This window comes from Fukomys damarensis, unplaced genomic scaffold, assembly GCF_012274545.1.
Source record: "Fukomys damarensis isolate Sample0158 unplaced genomic scaffold, DMR_v1.0_HiC HiC_scaffold_37, whole genome shotgun sequence".
Classification (NCBI taxonomy): Eukaryota; Metazoa; Chordata; class Mammalia; order Rodentia; family Bathyergidae; genus Fukomys; species Fukomys damarensis.
In genome coordinates this window covers 66063870-66081060 of record NW_022900949.1, presented here as the reverse complement: position 1 = coordinate 66081060, position 17191 = coordinate 66063870, and the positions used below count along the sequence as shown (strand labels likewise).

The 17191-nt window shown below is 34.1% G+C and overlaps 1 protein-coding gene across 11 annotated transcripts in view; it reads left to right on the top strand.

The window, feature by feature from the left end:
* Positions 1-17191, top strand: part of Mbnl1 (muscleblind like splicing regulator 1) — a 168817-nt gene that overhangs the window by 50888 nt on the left and 100738 nt on the right. The window contains exon 1 of one of the 11 annotated variants that reach the window (XM_010625333.3): positions 13093-13191. The exons of 9 other annotated variants lie outside the window; for them this stretch is intronic. In XM_010625333.3, the coding sequence (XP_010623635.1) occupies positions 13186-13191 (6 nt within the window). In that variant the 5' untranslated portion in view covers positions 13093-13185. Of the gene's footprint in view, positions 1-13092; positions 13192-16294; positions 16316-17191 lie in introns of those variants that run through there. One more of the 11 variants, XM_033759301.1, reaches the window with a different exon arrangement.

Sequence of the window (17191 nt, the reverse complement as noted above, 5' to 3'; positions counted from 1 at the left end):
TGGTAAGATTTATCCGTATAAATTGTACCAGCACAATAATGGATCATTTGTATTCTGTTGATGTAATTTTCTGGAGCAAGCCTTTATTTGGACTCATGCCATGTTTTGTATGTTATCCTATGCAGGCGGCACATGGGTATCTGGTCAGGCTTCTTTATACGATGGCTGTCTATACAACTTCTGTCTCAGTGGGGAATATTGAATTAGTCTGTGCAGAGGCATGATACACAGTTATTTTGCTAACAGTATTAATTCCTTGTTTATAAGAGTGCTTTGCGGGGAAAGTATTTGGTTTTCACATGGAATAATTGTTTACTCTTCAAAAGTTGTAGAAGGATAAATAATAATAGCGATAATAGCATTTTTAGTTTTTTTTCTTTTTTTTTAACTCTTGGCAAAAGCTTTGTTTAACATTAGTGTTCACTATCAGAGAAAAAATCTGGAACCTATAAGTGCTATAATTATTATTGTTTTAAGCATAGAACTAATAATAATAACCAAGAGAGAGTCCTTTTCCTTTGTTACACTTAAATTTCTCCATACTATAAATTTGGAAAAGAATTACATTTTATCTTCTAAGTATGACTGTTCTATAGTGTTGCAGATCTTCAACCTGAGATCGAAAAGAGAATCCAAGCTTCCAAAAACTGTAAATACATATTTCCTGCAAATTATTAACCTGGTCTTTAGGAACTATATGATAAAGGCTCCATTTAAAACAACAGAGAAGTTCTAGAGAATAAAAAAGTCTTATAGATTATGTGTCGGTGCCAGTAGTACTAGCAATTAAGTATTTGAGGAGAAACCTATATTTATCCACTTTGAAGAAGGATCACCAGGAGGGATTAAAAATTTAGTACTTCAGACTCATTAAGGGTTAGAGTGGAGTAATTACACATGTAACTGGTAACAAATGCTAATCACTACTTGAACATTGAGATGTTATTCACTGAGACATTGACTCTATTCAAGGAGCATCACAATTTCTAAAAGTCATCTACTTGAAAATAAATTTTGCTGCTCCATTATTACATATTCATCCTGCTATTCTGCAAGCAGCATGTGTTTTCAGAGACTAGATGCCTTACGGTAATGGTTTAAAAACATAGACTTTTCAGGATATCTGCCCTTTAAAGCAGCAGTACTTCATGTGTTGAACAGTGAGCCTTTTGTTCATATGGTGCTCAAAAGAGATAAGCGTAGGGGAGGCCTTGATACAATATTCATTTTGGTGGTTTGTAGTTATGAGGGTAGTCTAATTTTCTAATCTTGCAAGTTAGGGAATAATTGAAATTCTCACATCACAGCAAATTGAGCCTCGTAGCCCATTCAGAAATTTTAGAGATATGGTGTCAGTAACTCTGCCTTTTGTTTATTTCAGTCTTGTTTGGATCAAATTTGAATTTGATCTAGTGGCATATTAATTTCAAAAGAAAATATAATCAGATCTGCCCTGCAACAAAATGGAAGAAATAGTGTCATTTGTTTTACCCTGAAGATTTTTTATTTTTGTTCTTTCTTTTTAAAATCTGGTCTCGCCAGTTTTTCTTTCCCCTAAAAGAATTTTTTGATCCCTAACCCACAGCCTGTTCATTCTTATTTACTGAAGTTAGGTAGTATCACTATAGAGAAGAGATTTTTAAAAAAACCTGAAAAATCAAAACATTGTTACATGCTATTTTACTGCATTCAAATGCAGTGACAGGAGGGAGTATATGAAAACTCTGCCATGCTACTATTGTAGATTGTTATTGTTAGGTTTTTGACTTCAGGTCACTTGTCTGGAAGCTTTTAAAACAAAGGCTATTGTCTTAGTCATCTGTGAATACTGCCTACCAATAGAACTACCACATTATAGGCTTTTTCAATAGATATCACTTTATTTAATGTAAAATGTAATAGAATAAGGAATACCATCAGAATTAGTAGCTCCTGACCAATGCAAAAATCTTCCTTGTCCCTATCCCTAAGATAAAACAAAAACAAAAACACTAGTCATTACAGTTGTAAATTCGGTCAGATATTTCCAGTAAACATTGATGCATTCACCTATTTGAAAGGCTGCATCAAACATATGAACAGTAGTCTTGTATATAGAAACCAACAGTTACTTGGCTTGGATCTGTTTTCACTTTTTAACTAACATATCACAAAATCTGAGAGATTAAAAAAGTCTATATTCTTTTCTCAGTCTTGGGCTTAGAAAAAATGTCTAATTAAGTAACATAATTGGTTCTTTTACATGCTAGGCAATAGTATTGTTGATTGATTCTTTTTTTCAGTTTTAATCACTAATTCTGTGAGTTTTTCTCCTTAAGGCAATGGACTGAAAAAGATGACATTTTTTCTGCCATTTATAAGCATTAAGAGTAGAAATCAGTTGTTTAAATTGACCCAATAAATGATTTCTGTGCTCTTCTGTTGAGACAAGAAGAACTCAGAAAGCAATGTGTTTAGACTCTAACAAGGTTCAGAAGCACTTTTTGCATATGGATTAATAAACATATGACAGTGCTAATGAATTGCATTTGTTTTATGAAGTCTGTTAAGTAATAGGCTGTGGGTATTTGACAACCAGAGTCATTAACAGGTCAGCAGCTGATGTGCTGCCTGCCAAAAACATTATAGTTTTACATTATATCTAAGAAAATTTGCATATGATTTGTCTTTTTTGCTTTGTGAATTACTGGTTGCTTCTCTTTATCATTATCTTTGCATTCCATGTAAAAGATAGATGCTATATATAATTAAAAATTTATTTAAGTATAGTTATACATTGGATACATTAAATGATAGTTATAAGTTTATAAAGTAATAGAATCAATGTTAATAATTCTAATGACCTTTTATATATAAATTTATTAAACTTATTTTTTAATACTTTTTATATGCATGACCTAAAGTACTGTTTCTCATGCTACAAAGATATTAATATTTTGAACTGTCTTTTATACAAATATGTCTCTATCTATATTTACTAAATGTAGGTAAATTAAACACATATATACAGGGTGAAAAATCTAGTTTCTGCGATTGCCTTTGTTCTAGTTTCCCTTACCAGTATTCATTCAATACCTTTTATGTTATATATGGTTTAAAAACACAGAACATAGATACCTAATCCCCCTGTATTTATTTGCAGTGTCTGTTCCTGACCCAGATCGAATAGTTTCTTTGAGCTATACTTTCATTTTCAACTTCTCTATTTAGATATAAACCCTTATGTACTCCCTGAGGGAAGAGTAGTTTAGCAGGAAATCACTTACTAATCACAGTTCATTAATCACATTTAAAGAATACTTTTTAAATGTTAGCCATCTTTCATAGAAGCTGTGTAATCTCTGAATTACTTGTTAATTCTTACTTCCTTTCACGCAGGACATTATTCTCCTTAGGAGTTTATTAATTTCAAATATAAATTGACTGTTGGTTTTATACAGAGTTCTGTAAATAATAGAGATTGCAGTTACACTGCTGTGATTTACGGGTTCCTCCTGGCCTAGAAATTTAACTCTGTACATGTATATTACAATTTGTTGAAAGCCATAGGCAATGCTATGCAGGAATTGGCTCACATGAGTCAGTGATACCTTGTTGGTAGCTTAAAATTGGCTCCAGGAGTATTTACACCATGGAAACTGGCAAATGCTGACCCAGTGGCCTCTTCTTCGGAGAGCCACTCAGGAAAACCTTACCTGCACTCACTCTATACAGTGTCTTAAAAAAGCACCAGGTGGAGTAGCCATGTAGAATTTTATTTCCAGATATTTTCCTTCTACCCTATTTGAAACACTCAGAACATTATCCATTATACCACTTGCCAGCTGATTGACTCAGCAAGTTACTTAGCCCTTTTCTACCATGGTGTTCTTATCTGTAATGCAGGGATAATAGTACTTACTTGGACTTGATACGAGGCAGATAAGAAATGTGCCTATTCAGTTTGCAAGTATAGTGCCCAGGTGCATGCACTATGAGGATTCAAATAATGCTGCCTCTTATTTCTCAGTGCTTTAATTAATATAATCATTCCCTGGCATCCATGAAGATGTTTCCAGGACTTCCCTTCCTTCCCTTCATGTATTCCATAATCTTCAAGTGCTCAAATTATTTATGTAAAATAGTGTTGAATGCCTTTAAGCCCAACTGGTGTGGAGGCCGAGACATGAGGACGACTAATTCAGGAGCAGCCAAGGCAATTTAACAAGACCCTATTTCAAAATAAAAAGGTCTGAAGATGTAGCTCAGTAGTTGAGCATTTATGTGTTTGCTCTCCAGTAACACACACACACACACACACACACACACACACACACACACACACACACACACACGTGTTGTGTTTGCATATAAACTATGTGCATCTTCTTGTATGCTTTAAATCTCTGGTGGATTAGTTACATTACCTAACACAATGTAACTGCTATATAAAGTGTTATTATACTGTATTATTTAGGCAGTATGAACATGGGTATGAATATATCTCCTGTAATATGTTGTTTTCATTTCTTTGGGGAAGATACCTAAAAGGGGAATATCTTGGTCAAATGGAATTTCTATTCTTAGATTCTTGACAAACTTCTGTATTGATTTCTATAATGGTTGTACTACTTTGCATTTCCATCACTGATGTAGAAGGGCTCTTTTTATACCACAACCATGCCAGCATTTATTATTTGATTTTTTGATGATTGCCATTCTTTCTGGAGTAAGATGGAATCTCAGTGTTATTTCAATTTGCGTTTCTCTCTGTGACCAGTGATGCTGAATTTTTTTCATGTATTTATTGATGATAATTTGTACTTCTAAGAAGTATCTGTTTCAGTTGCCCACTGTTTGAATGGATCTTTTACTGAGTGGCCTAATTTTTTTGAGTTCTTTTTATATTCTGCATATTTATAATCTGTCTGAGATGTAGGTGTTGAAACTATTTTCCCTTTCTGTAGGTTGTCTCTTAACTCCGTTGTTACCTTTGCCATGCAAAAGCTTTTTAATTGATGTAATCTCATTTGATTCTTGCTATTATTTGTTGTACAGTGAGAATTCTGTTCAGAAAGTCTTCCAGTAGGTTAGTGTTTCTGCTTTAATATGTAGATCCTTGATCCATTTTGATTTCAGCTTAGTACCTAGTAAGTGATACAAATCAAGCTTCAGACTCCAGCATATGGAAAGCCAGTTGTCTTACTGCCATTTGCTAAAGAGGCCATTTTTCTTCCATTGTATATTTGTGGCCCCCTTTGCAAAGATCAAATAGCTCCACATTTCTAGGGTTGTTCCTGCATCCTCTCTTTTCCAGTTGATTTATTTGTCTGTTTCTGCGCTAATACCGTGTCATTTTTACCACTGTAGACTTGTGATATAACTTGAAGTCAGCTATTGTTATGCTTCCTGCTTTGCACTTGCTGCCCAGGATTGCTTTTGCAATTCTAGGTCTCTTCTTTACCTGTCATACCTTTAGTATGCACACATTGATATATGTATGCATCAATTAACATTTACCCTTCTTTTTTTTTCAAGTACTGGGAATTGAACTTAGGGCCTTGCACTTGCCAGCTAGGCACTGCACCACTGAGCTGCATTCCCGGCACCCATTTTGCCCATCTTGCTTCATACTTTCTATATGCTTTTTGTTTCAAAACAAATTGCAGCCACCTTATTATTTGACCTATAAATGTTTCAGTACTGTCTCTAATAAGAAATTGTTTTAAATATACCTCCATTTCCAAATCCATTAAAATTGATAAAAATTACATTATATTATTTCATGTTCAACTTTTCTACAATGTAAAAAGCGTGAATTTTGAATACTCTTTTTTGTTGTTGTTGTTGCTATTGGGAATTGAAGTCAGGACGTTGCACTTGTGAGGCAGGCATGGTGCCACTGAGCTAAATCTCCAGCCCTGATAGCGTGTATTTTGTACATGTGTGTTATTAAGGTCAGTACCTGAACAAAGCTTGCATAGTCTATTTGGATGTTATGTTTTTAAAAGATTTTATTTTAAATAATTCTTTGTTTTCTTATGCCTATGTTAAAAAAATCAAATCATTATTTTGAAAATTTCCAAATTTAGCTAATTGTTTCTCTATAGTGTCGTTCATTTTGTATTTTGTTCTTCCATTAACTTTCTTTTCTGTAAGCTAGAAGTTAGAGTTGGATTTGAGGTCAACTTTAATGTCATTCATTATTATTGGGTGAGAACACATTTCTAAAAGGTTTTTTAAAGAAAAAGAAATTTTTCTTTAGTGTAAATTGGCAATCCCAAAATACAATTTATGTCAGAAAAGTAGGGGAAATGGATGATTTTTTTCAGAATAAGATACTAATTTCCAATATAAGGTATAAGTAAAGCTACACATAAATTTTTAAAAACTTATAGGAGAATTCTTTGAATTCATCTTTCTAATATTTTAACTGATGTATTTAATATTATTTCCTGTGGTGCAAAAAGTTTGTCTTTTCGTACATAAATATGCCTCTATGATTGATGGATGTATTTAGTCAAGATATTTATTATTCACTTTTTTTTTTGATCAAGTACTATGCTGGGGATTTACCAACAAGCCCTTCCTTTTTCATAGAATAAATTTTTTTCTACTTGTGATACAATTTTATAAAGTGAATAAGTTGTACATGATTCTTGTGCTTATTGTGCTCATTGGCATTATATATTATACCTTTTAACTATCAGTTTTTCAGCTGAATTTAGTGTTCTTAGCCTTAAATAGTGACAGTGAGGGGTTTTGGAAGTTCAGTTGTCCAGGCTGACCTAAAGAAACATCAGCTGAGGCTACCTAGTGCTGTGTGACAGTAAAGGAAATTTTAATGTATTCATTTATTTTGAAGAAGTTAAGAATTACTAGAAAAACACTGGGAATTACCATAAGATTGTAGCATATATTTTAATATAATAAAAATTTGGAATTTATTTGATTCCTACTTTCAGAAACAGGGTAAATTTTTATGGTCATTGTCTTCTACAATATGTATTTTGTCAATATTTTCAAAGATGTTTCGGATTTTAGAAAATGTACAGTTTTTAAAGGCTTGCAAATGTCTTGTATGGATGTCAGTGTAAATTGGACTGGTAAGACTCCCTTTTATCTAAGAATCCTATGACTATGAAATAATACAATATTGAATTCACTAAGAAATACAGTATATAAATTTAGAGTTATGATTTATGTTTTGTGTCCCATGATTCTGTTATGGATTTTAGAATGTATCGCTTGCAACTCAAAGTCTTCTGGATGTTTTCTGTAGAATAGAAATTCAGCTCCTTTACTCATGCTCAGATACTATAATATAGTGGTTACAATTTTTGAAATTAGGGTAGGATGCAAATTTTTGGTATAAAGTTAAAGTTTATTTTACAGTTGAAAACTATAGAATAGAGAAAGCTTTATATTCTGCTCAGAAACCTAAGCTAACCTGTTTTATGATGTTATAATGAAGGGCTGGGGAGAAAGCTATCTTTAAAAGGAGTGGTATTCTGTTTGCTGTGCTGGAGTACCTTATGGGGAAATTTGAAAGGAGGAAAAAAAAGCCAAGCCTTCTAATTGTGATCTCTGGTAGCTCTTACGGATTAGACTGAATTTAACTTTGAAGATCAACAAATAGGTATTTATTTATGTCCGTTGAAAGATTAGTTGCATTTTTGACTTGAGGAAATGGCTTCATCTGAGTGGCACAAAAGTTGACCAAAAAGTGTGCTAATACATAAATATTGGCTATTTTAATCTGTTGAAAACGGAAGGCTAGCACCAAGGAGACAGTAGTAAATTTCTAAAAGGAGATGGTGAAAAGTAAACATTATGCAACATGAAAAGAATACCAGGGGAAAAACTGACAGAGTAGAATAACAGGAAGATTAGTCACATCTGGAAGGAAAAAAAAAGGGGGGGGTAGAGGCGGGGGGAGGAGGATTTTAAACAGGAATCTGGGCAGGGCAGAAGTAAGAAAAAAGAAAGGGGGGGGTAGAGGCGGGGGAAGGAGTATTTTAAACAGGAATCTGGGCTAAAAGGGCCAGTACTAACATGCAAATGTGAGCTAATTTGAGAGCTAAACTAGGTTTAAGAAGAAATTCTTGTACCATTTAATATCAAAACATAAAGTTTGCCTTAACAGAAAACTGAACAAAAATAGAGAAAACTTTCTGTTAAGTAGTAAGAAAGCCTATAAAAATAAAAGAATGCTGTTTACTCCTTAAGGAAGCTACTTTGCCTTAGCTCAGACAACAATGTCAGATGTGAATAGGGAAAACACATCTCTTTCAAGATAAGATGAAATTTTATTATTTTCAACTGTTGAATACAAACTATCATTCTGGGTGTCTTGTCTTAATTATATGCATGCTATTCAGGTTGAATAATTTTTAATTATATGGTACATTTTTCTGACAACTAGAATAGCAGTCCCCAAATATTTTAAGAATCATACTTGTAAATTTTTACAAATAAAAATTATAATTCTCTGCAGTATTAAAAGATAGACCAATCTCTATAACTCTGGGGTGGGGTGGATATGTGTGTGTGTTTGTGTGTGTGTGTACGCGTGTGCATGCATGTGTGTGTTCTGGCAGAGTCCTGTTAATCAGTATAGTTCCTATTCAAGGTTTTGGGGACATTCATTCCACAGTTAACATTTTCAACCTCTGTGAGTGTTTTCATCTGTCAAATGGGAATAATATGCCTGCCGGAAAACTGTAATAGTTATGAACCCAACTACACGTAGGCATGTGTATATGTGTAACATGGAGACAGTATTTTGTCCCTGTAATTCACATCCATTAGCCAAGTATGGAGTACAGACTTGAATTATTGATTTCCAGCTAACACATGGCAAGATGGACAGTTGTAGTGGAAGCTCATTCTCATGCCTTCATTGTTCATAAAGTCACTTGGTGAATCATGTGGCTTCATACTTGACAGATGTAAAAACTCTTTTCTTGGCCATCCTTCAGTAACTTCAGTACACATCAAATTATATGAAATGTCTTTTAAATAAAGAAGAGAACTAGGGTTATATAAGTATGATGCCAGAGCAAAATCTACTTGTTTTTCAATCAGGAAAAAATATATACTGTTTTCATTTGAAGAGAGAAAATGATTTGTGCATGTTGAAATAAAGATTCCAAATTAATCTAATTTTAGAATCCCAAGATTTATTTTATGTAACAACCTGGAATATTCATATTACTGAATTTATGGAAATGCAGTAAGCTTTTCCTCTTGATTTTGTTTTAAATTGCAACACTTTCATGAGTATATTTTTTTTGCAAAATTTGCTGAGATACATTCCAACTCCTGCACAGAATAACTAGGTAGCACAAATACCAAGTACTGTTTTAAAAACACTATTTCTCCCTTCCTCCTCCCCTTCTCCTGCTCTCCTTGTTGTCCCCCTGGGAATAACTGAATAGGAAATGTTGATTTTCCAAATAAGAGAAAAATGTTGTCTGAAACACTGAAAGTCCTTCCTTTTCCTGGTTTGGAAACACTAAGTCATACTAAGTCACTTGTGGATTTTCTTTGGCCAGTTTTATTTAAAGCATAAAATTGAGTACAGAATGACTCAGGAATTTATAATGCATAATTACAGCTTTTCATTTTTAGGTCACTAGTTCATATATAGATGGTAATCCTCCCACTCTGGGAGGATGAGGCAGGAGGATTGCAAGTTCAAGTCTAGCTAGGGCAATTTAGTAAGTCATTTGTCTCAAAATTAAAAAAAAAAAAAAAGGATGGATGGATAACTCAGTGAAAAGACCCTGGGTTCAATTACCAGAATTTAAAAACATGTTTGGATTGTTTGTCAGAAGCTGTGGTGCTCATGCACTCAGGTGTTCTAAGTTGTGGCTTGGGGTTTGTGTTTATTACTTTATTACCAAATAAAGCCATATTCAAGGATAGTTAGGTAGGATAGCAGAGACCCGGTAAGAGCTGATGAATATGAAGCTGTTTTAGAGGATTTAACTTAGTGGTGCTGCTGCCTACCTCAAAAGTGCAAGGTCCCCTGTTCAATCCCTGGTACAAAACAAACAAACAAACAAAAAACTGCTTTACGTTATTTATCTTGTGATGAGGTATTACTCCATTATCATTTGAAGAAAAAGTGTTGAAATGATCAGAAATATTAATTGCTGTGTCATTAACATTAGAAAGAAATAAGAACTGTAACTTCAGCAGATAAATTGAAAACTCAGATATATGTGTCTATGCCTACACTTGATCTCAGCCGAAAGACCAAGAAGTGATTATGTGTCTATACCTGTATGTGGTATCTGTATCATGTATTTGGATGAGTGTATAAGTGAGTCATAATTCTTTCTAATCTAATCACTTAGGAATGCAGAGGTCATAAAAACGGTTATGATTGATCTTATGTGAAAGCCTTGAGGTTACTTTGATCTTTTTTCTCCCAAAAGATGTCAGGATATGCTTTTCAGAATTTCTGGATAATTTTTGTGTAAATTGAGTATTAAGGTTGGAAACTTAAGACAAATCTGTTGTCAGCCAAAGAATAACCATGCTTTTGAGGATATGGCATATAACACCATTATCCAAGGGATTTTGCAAAGAAGGCAATTGTCTAGAAACTAGATACATAATGGTCATTGTTCTCTATGGTAACTTCTAATTTTTAAAAATAATTGATAGTAAATAAACTCCTAAGTAGTATATCACCTCCATCCATGCCACTTAGGCAGCTAAATAATTTCTTCTTTCTAAATGCTGCCAAATGGCTGAATTTCTTAAAATGTGTAACTAAATTGTAGCAGAAGCAAAGGTCCTTCACTATAAGTATATTCTCTCTGAAGCTTTTTAGATTTTTTTGGTGTTTATTTATGTTAGGTTAGATATTAAAAAGCTGAAGATGGCCAAAATGAGTTCAGAGAGTTGGGCTTGCTGCCAGATTAAAGAAGTAAGTTGTTTTCCCTGTTCTTCATTGGCTTCTTAGCCATCCTTTAGGCCCCTGGCATCTTAATTTGAACTGTCTGGTGACTGTGTCCTCAAGAGCTAAGCAGTCAGGGTCATTTCAGCTGGTGACTACTCAAGGATGTACCTTGATCCAAGGTTGGTTTAAACCGTTATCTCATGTGATGACCCTTAGACTTCTGAAGTTTTCTCTGAACTCATAATTACTAAGTCTTGCACATAATTAAATTTATTTGCCAAGGTGGGAATGAAGTATAAGTATGACTGACAGCAGTGGTAATCCTCCCAAACAGAATAACAGATGCTAGGACAATAATAATGTCACTGCCCTGTTAATGCCCTTGAAGATAGCATGCATTTGAGAAAAAAAATAGTGAAAACTGAATTTGTCTTTGACATTAAAGAATCTGAGACTCAAACAATACTTAATTCCTTAAGCTAATAAACATCATTGAAAGATATGCATGCATATATTACAAGCTTATGTACATATTTATGCATAGTAACTTTCTGAAAAGAAAGGACAGTGATTCTCCAGGATTCTAGGCAGACACGACATGTCTCATTTCCTTTTCTTAAAGGGCTCTAACACTTAATCAGCTTTCAGGAGGCAGCAGCAAGCATAAAGCCATAGTGTCAAGAGCTGCATTCTTTGTTATTTGTACAGCCTTTGGCAACCCATGTAATGCTCTATACCTCAGATTCATCCGATGTACCTTATGGAATGGGAACATATCTATCTTCCTGATATTTTGTGAATCATAAGTTGAGACATGGAAAAGACTTGCAGAATTTCAGTACACACAGTAAATACCACATATATATTAGCTATTAAGTCTTTTATTGTAAACATTCTGCATGTTTATCTTGCAAAAGAAAAACTTGTAGTGTACTTGTATATGGAAGCCAAAATTAATGTTGCAGTTTTAACAGGATGATTTAAAGCTCCAGCTCTATTACTGTGACCTTGAAAGAGTCACGTAACCTAATGAAGCCTCAATTTCCTCTTTCCAAAATGGAGCAGTACTAATATCTGGTCTTTGGTGATGGTGTAAAATATGGAAAGCACAGAGAAGCACTGGCATTTAGTGAGTGCTCAGTGTGAGTCATCTTTTGTTCCTATCATGCTTTGATGAAGGGAGCACTGTGATGTGTTTAACTTGAGAAATATATTATTCTGAGAATCTGTGTATGCAGGTCTTCCAGTTTTGCTAACGAGGATCATTATTCTCTACTATATAATGAGCATATGCCTTCATGTTTATATCTCTAACAAGTAAATAATGAGGAAAATATTATTAATCTTTTGTCACTGTTTGTTGATCTATTTAAGTTACCAAAAAAAGAAAAAAAAATCCAGCGAGTTTTTATATCTGTAGGATTTTAGTTCTGGATAAATAAGTAAATGCTTTATTAATGTTGTTTCATGCCTATTAGCTCTTTTGTTCAACCACATTATAGCTACTTGTTAAGTTTAATGCTGCTGAAAAGAAAAACAACTGATCACTACCTTCAACATGGAAATGAAGTATAGAAGCAAATAAACCATTTCTCATTCTGTAAAATAAAGATCATGAGACTTGATACTTTCCCATCTGTTTGGAGTTTTGGTAAAGATTATGAAAACATTAGCATTTGCAAAAGTAAAGGTAGTTCTATGACAGGAAGGCAGATAGAATATTACAAAAGAAGTGACCAAAGCAGCATGGTACAATATCTTGCTTTTTATTAACAGGAAATTTTAGGGCAGTCCACTTGCTTAGTGGTGTGGGAGGTGAAGGAAAAATTTAATAGGTTGCACTCATCAAGGCTTCCTTATAATACAGTGAACTTATAAGAGCATGTTCTGTAGAATTAGAAAGTTAGAATTTCATAGTAACAGTATATGTGTCACCTATTTTGGGGAGCAGATTTTTAAGGATGATCACAGGAAAACACCTGTTTTGACACTCTGTGGGAAAAGTGCAAACATACTGGAAACTCTGTAGGTGTAGAGTAAACAAGAAAGCTTTGGCTAGCATCCTGCAAGGAGGTGGGTCTAAATGGTCTGCTCCAGCTTCTGCTGCTGCTGTTGCTGCTAATATTGCTGGGACAAAAAAGTGGCTGACCTGGCATATCCTTTACTCTTGGTGCTACAGCAGTCACTCAGGAATTGTTGTTTAAGGGGAACCTCTGGATCCTTTTCACGGCACATGGCAAGAAGAAGCCGTATGTTATCTATTGAAGATAAAGCGTGGAGTTGGCTAATGGATGCTGGTGAGTGAATAAGCCAAATGGGGAGCTAGTTTACTAAGATTCCTTTCGGGTAGGGAGCTGCTGTTGTGGACTGAGATGGCATACGTGGAAAAATGACCTGTAGTGCTCTAAAACCAGGAGCTTTGTTTTAGAGAAGAACTGTGATTTTCTTCTCTGTGATCTGTGTACATGTTTTCATAAGTAAAATTCAAATTTGCTCCCAGTATAACTACTTGAAGATACTGACCTTGAAGGTGGTTAGATACTTTAGTCTGTGGAGCATAGTTTTCTATATAATTTTATAGTCATTAATTTCCACTTTTGTTCTTTATTTGCTTCACAATAATTTTAAAAATGACTTTTCTAGTATTTGAAAGCAATTAATTGTTGCCATTTCTAAATGAGCTCCTTTTTCACATTAATAGATTATAGGATTTTATATGATTTTATGTTCATAATTTAAAATAATTAACAAGTTAGTATACGATAGTATGATTTTTTTTTTTTTTTCGCACCGGGGATCGAACTCAGGTCCTTGCACTTGAGAGGCAGGCAAAGGCCCTACTGAGCTAAATCCCTGGCCCAAATTAGTGTAATATATTCTTACATTAGATAGTTTTAAAGGAGACATCTTAGTGTACCAAAACAAGGTAGTTTTCCTTAGCAAGTTCCTTTATTAGTAAAATGAATATTTTAATGATATTTTGCACACGTCTTGCTCCAAACTTTTCTCTCTTCTGTGTAGAGCCTTTATGATAAAGTCTAATATGTGTTTAGTAATATGTATATTCAAAGTGTATATGGTTTTCCTTATGATTAAATCATATACAAATATATACCAGTGAATAGTTTGCCAGTGTCTTTCATTAAAATATTGGAAGAAATCAGGATTTTAAATTTTTTTCATGTAATTATAACTCAGATTTTCTTCGAATAATTATTCTGTGATTAATAGATATCCTATAAAAACTATAGACTTACAGTAATGATAAAAGTTCTGACAATGCAGGAAGAGACCTATTTAACTATTTAAAACTTGTAATGAATCTACTTGACCATGGATCTCTCCACATGTATACCTTTTTAGGGTGCCTTTTCATAATGTGGCAATACACACCAGTAATTATTTATTGAACACCTCTTTTCCTACGCATACTAGTTACTGAAGATAAAATTGCAGAGCAAATTTGTGGAGAAATAAAAATACAATTAATTCTTTAAAGTCAAATTATTACATTAAAAAAATCACCTTCCATTTTGTTTCTGGCCTAGGCACTCAGCCTTTCCTTTTTATAGAGCTATTACATTTACATGGTGATTATTTAAAATTTTAAGATTTAAGTCAAATTAACATCTAAACTTACTGAAATGGTATTTCAGAAAGCTATTCAGGTTTCTTGTTCTCTATAAAATTCTAGTTCTTTGAAATTTAAAATACTGAGTGGTTAAGCAGTACTTACTATATTTTAGTGTGGGGTTATTTTGTTTTAGAGTAATGTCTGACTGATCCTTAGTGACTTATCAAAAATGAGTGAACTTTGTTTGCCTAAGAAGAACCTGCATTTATTTACTATGTCATTAAATACTATGTATTTTAAAAGCAAGGAAAGGAAATCAAATTTTTCATACTTACAAAGTTATTTGAGCCATTTGATACCAAGTAGCATAACTATTGTTACTATTTTTCTATTTGATTTGAAGAACATTTTCAACAGCGTTCTATGAAGTAAAAAAGTACACACATATAACTGCTATTAGGGAATAGGTTTTCTTTTCAGCTATTTCTGAAATGGATAAAATACTGGGCATCTTTAATTTACTTGTAGTCTTGAAAAAGTGAGAGTTTCAATGGTTTTGATTATTTTTATTTGAGGAATGTTAAGGTTTGCAGTATTAAAGACCTGTCACAGTTTAAACTTAGTTTCTGGCTTGATTTCATCCAGCTCATCAAAGCAAATTGTGTTAGGGTCTGTCTCTTGCAGCTCTAATACTTAAAACTCAGTGGGCTCAATATAGGTTCCTGAAGGCTTGTGAGCGGTTAAAGAGCTGTGAACAGTGATACCAAGCTCTTACAGTCTCCATGGAAAGCATGGCATTATGGAGCACAGACAGTTGCAGAAAAATCTTAGTCAGCAAGTAGTTTGTCTCACAGTGCTTCAAAATTAAGCTAATCACATTTTCCTTTGATCTTCCTCTTTTCTTTCTTCCATCTCTTGCTCTTCACGTCTGTGCACTCCTTGCCCACTTGCTTCTTTTTCTTCAAATCCTTCTCTTACTAAATTCCTTCATTCACCCTCTTCTGATCATAGTAGAACGTGGTGTTTGATAGAAAGTATGTTGCACTTTAAAGAATTTTTATCTTTTCCATTTAAAAATCAGTTGTATTTAACCTTCTCTTTGTCTTTCCATTTTCTCTTTTAATTGCAGACAACTTTGCCTTTTACTTTCTGTTGCCTTGTGGATCAGCACCCTGGGATTGTTGTGTATTTGTAAACTTTGATATAAAGGTTTTACTGACAGGATTTATTAACCTTCTGTCACTTTTGGATTTTTAACCTCAATACATCAGGCATGCTATAATGTGTGTTCTTACTTTCCTTTCTAGAACTAGATCTTCATACCCTCCTCATCCATGTGTTGGCTTTCTCATGGGTTGCGTGAATGGCCTATCTCCATGTATTTTGTTGCCTTTCTCCATTGCTTCTTGTGTTTTGGCGGGGAGTTTTGGCGCTACCTGAGCTCTGTGCTGGTTGATCCCCTTCTCCCAGGGTCTTGTGCTGCGTGGTTATGTCTCGACTTCCTTGGCCCTGTCTATTGGCAGAGCCTTGGTTCCTGGATGGCTGCCTCTAAACCCTTGTCAGGGTGGGGAATATTCCTTCCCCTGCTGCTACAATTGAGCCCCGTGCTGGGTACCATGTTGCCCTCTACACTTGCTTTCAGTTGTTAAGGCTTCCCAAGCTTTGGCTGTGGCTCAGTGGTCTTGCTGGCAAAACCCTGAAACTTTCCTAGCCTCGACACTCAGTGGTAGCAGCAGGTGTTGGGATTTCTCCAAGCCCCTAAGACCCTGGGAGGAAGAGAATGGCTGTTGACATAGACCTCAGGAGTTCTCAAAGCACCCAGAAACTTCTCCAGAAGATATATAAAGGTAAGAGTCTGATTTCTCCAGGAGGCTATTCTAGAAGGTAAACAAATCTTTATGGATTTAATGTAAATGGAGTTTAGTAGTTAAATATCCTTGAAGAACTTTGTGTTTGATCATAGACCCAAAATAAGAGTTCTAGCATGGGAAACTACTTATTAAAAATATTTAAAGAATTTTAGTTGATATTTTTATTTCTGTTTTATTGGAAATAAATTTGGCATTAAACATTTTTAAAATACTTTATTTCATTTGAATTTGAACTTATGAAGTGCTGTTTTCTCTTTCACAATCTGCAGTGTGTATCTAGTAAAAGAATTATTGAGATTTAAAGTGGTTAAAAACTATAAATTATTTATTTTATCAAATGTCTATATTTTATTTACCTCCCTATTAATATTTCATACCAAAGCCATGAAATGAACATAATCTCAAATTCTTCAAACTCAAATTTCTAAATCCATAATTAATTCAAAAGGAATTAGAAGAGCAGCTCAGAGCTTGGAAGTACTAGGATTCATTATTGTCTTTTGTCAAAACTACTGTCTTGCACTCTAAATGTAGCCATCTATTTTCTTTTCAGTGTTCATAAGGGATTATTCCACCTGCCCCTCCTTTATGGGGGGAAAATCAGCACATGTGAGGATAAATGCCCTGGATGAAAGATCTGTGTTCAGGTATTCTCTGAGGAGTAGAGAAGCACTTTAGCACGTCTGAGAAGGAACGACACAAAACAGCTTGGTGCCAGCTGATACTTACTTACAACTCTTTATTCTTTATCTTGCCTCTTTTCATGACCATTAATCTGTGAAATGTTATCAAGAAACTTTTTCCAATAGATTATTGTTAGCCTTAGTATAAATTCATGTCTTCATTTTAAAC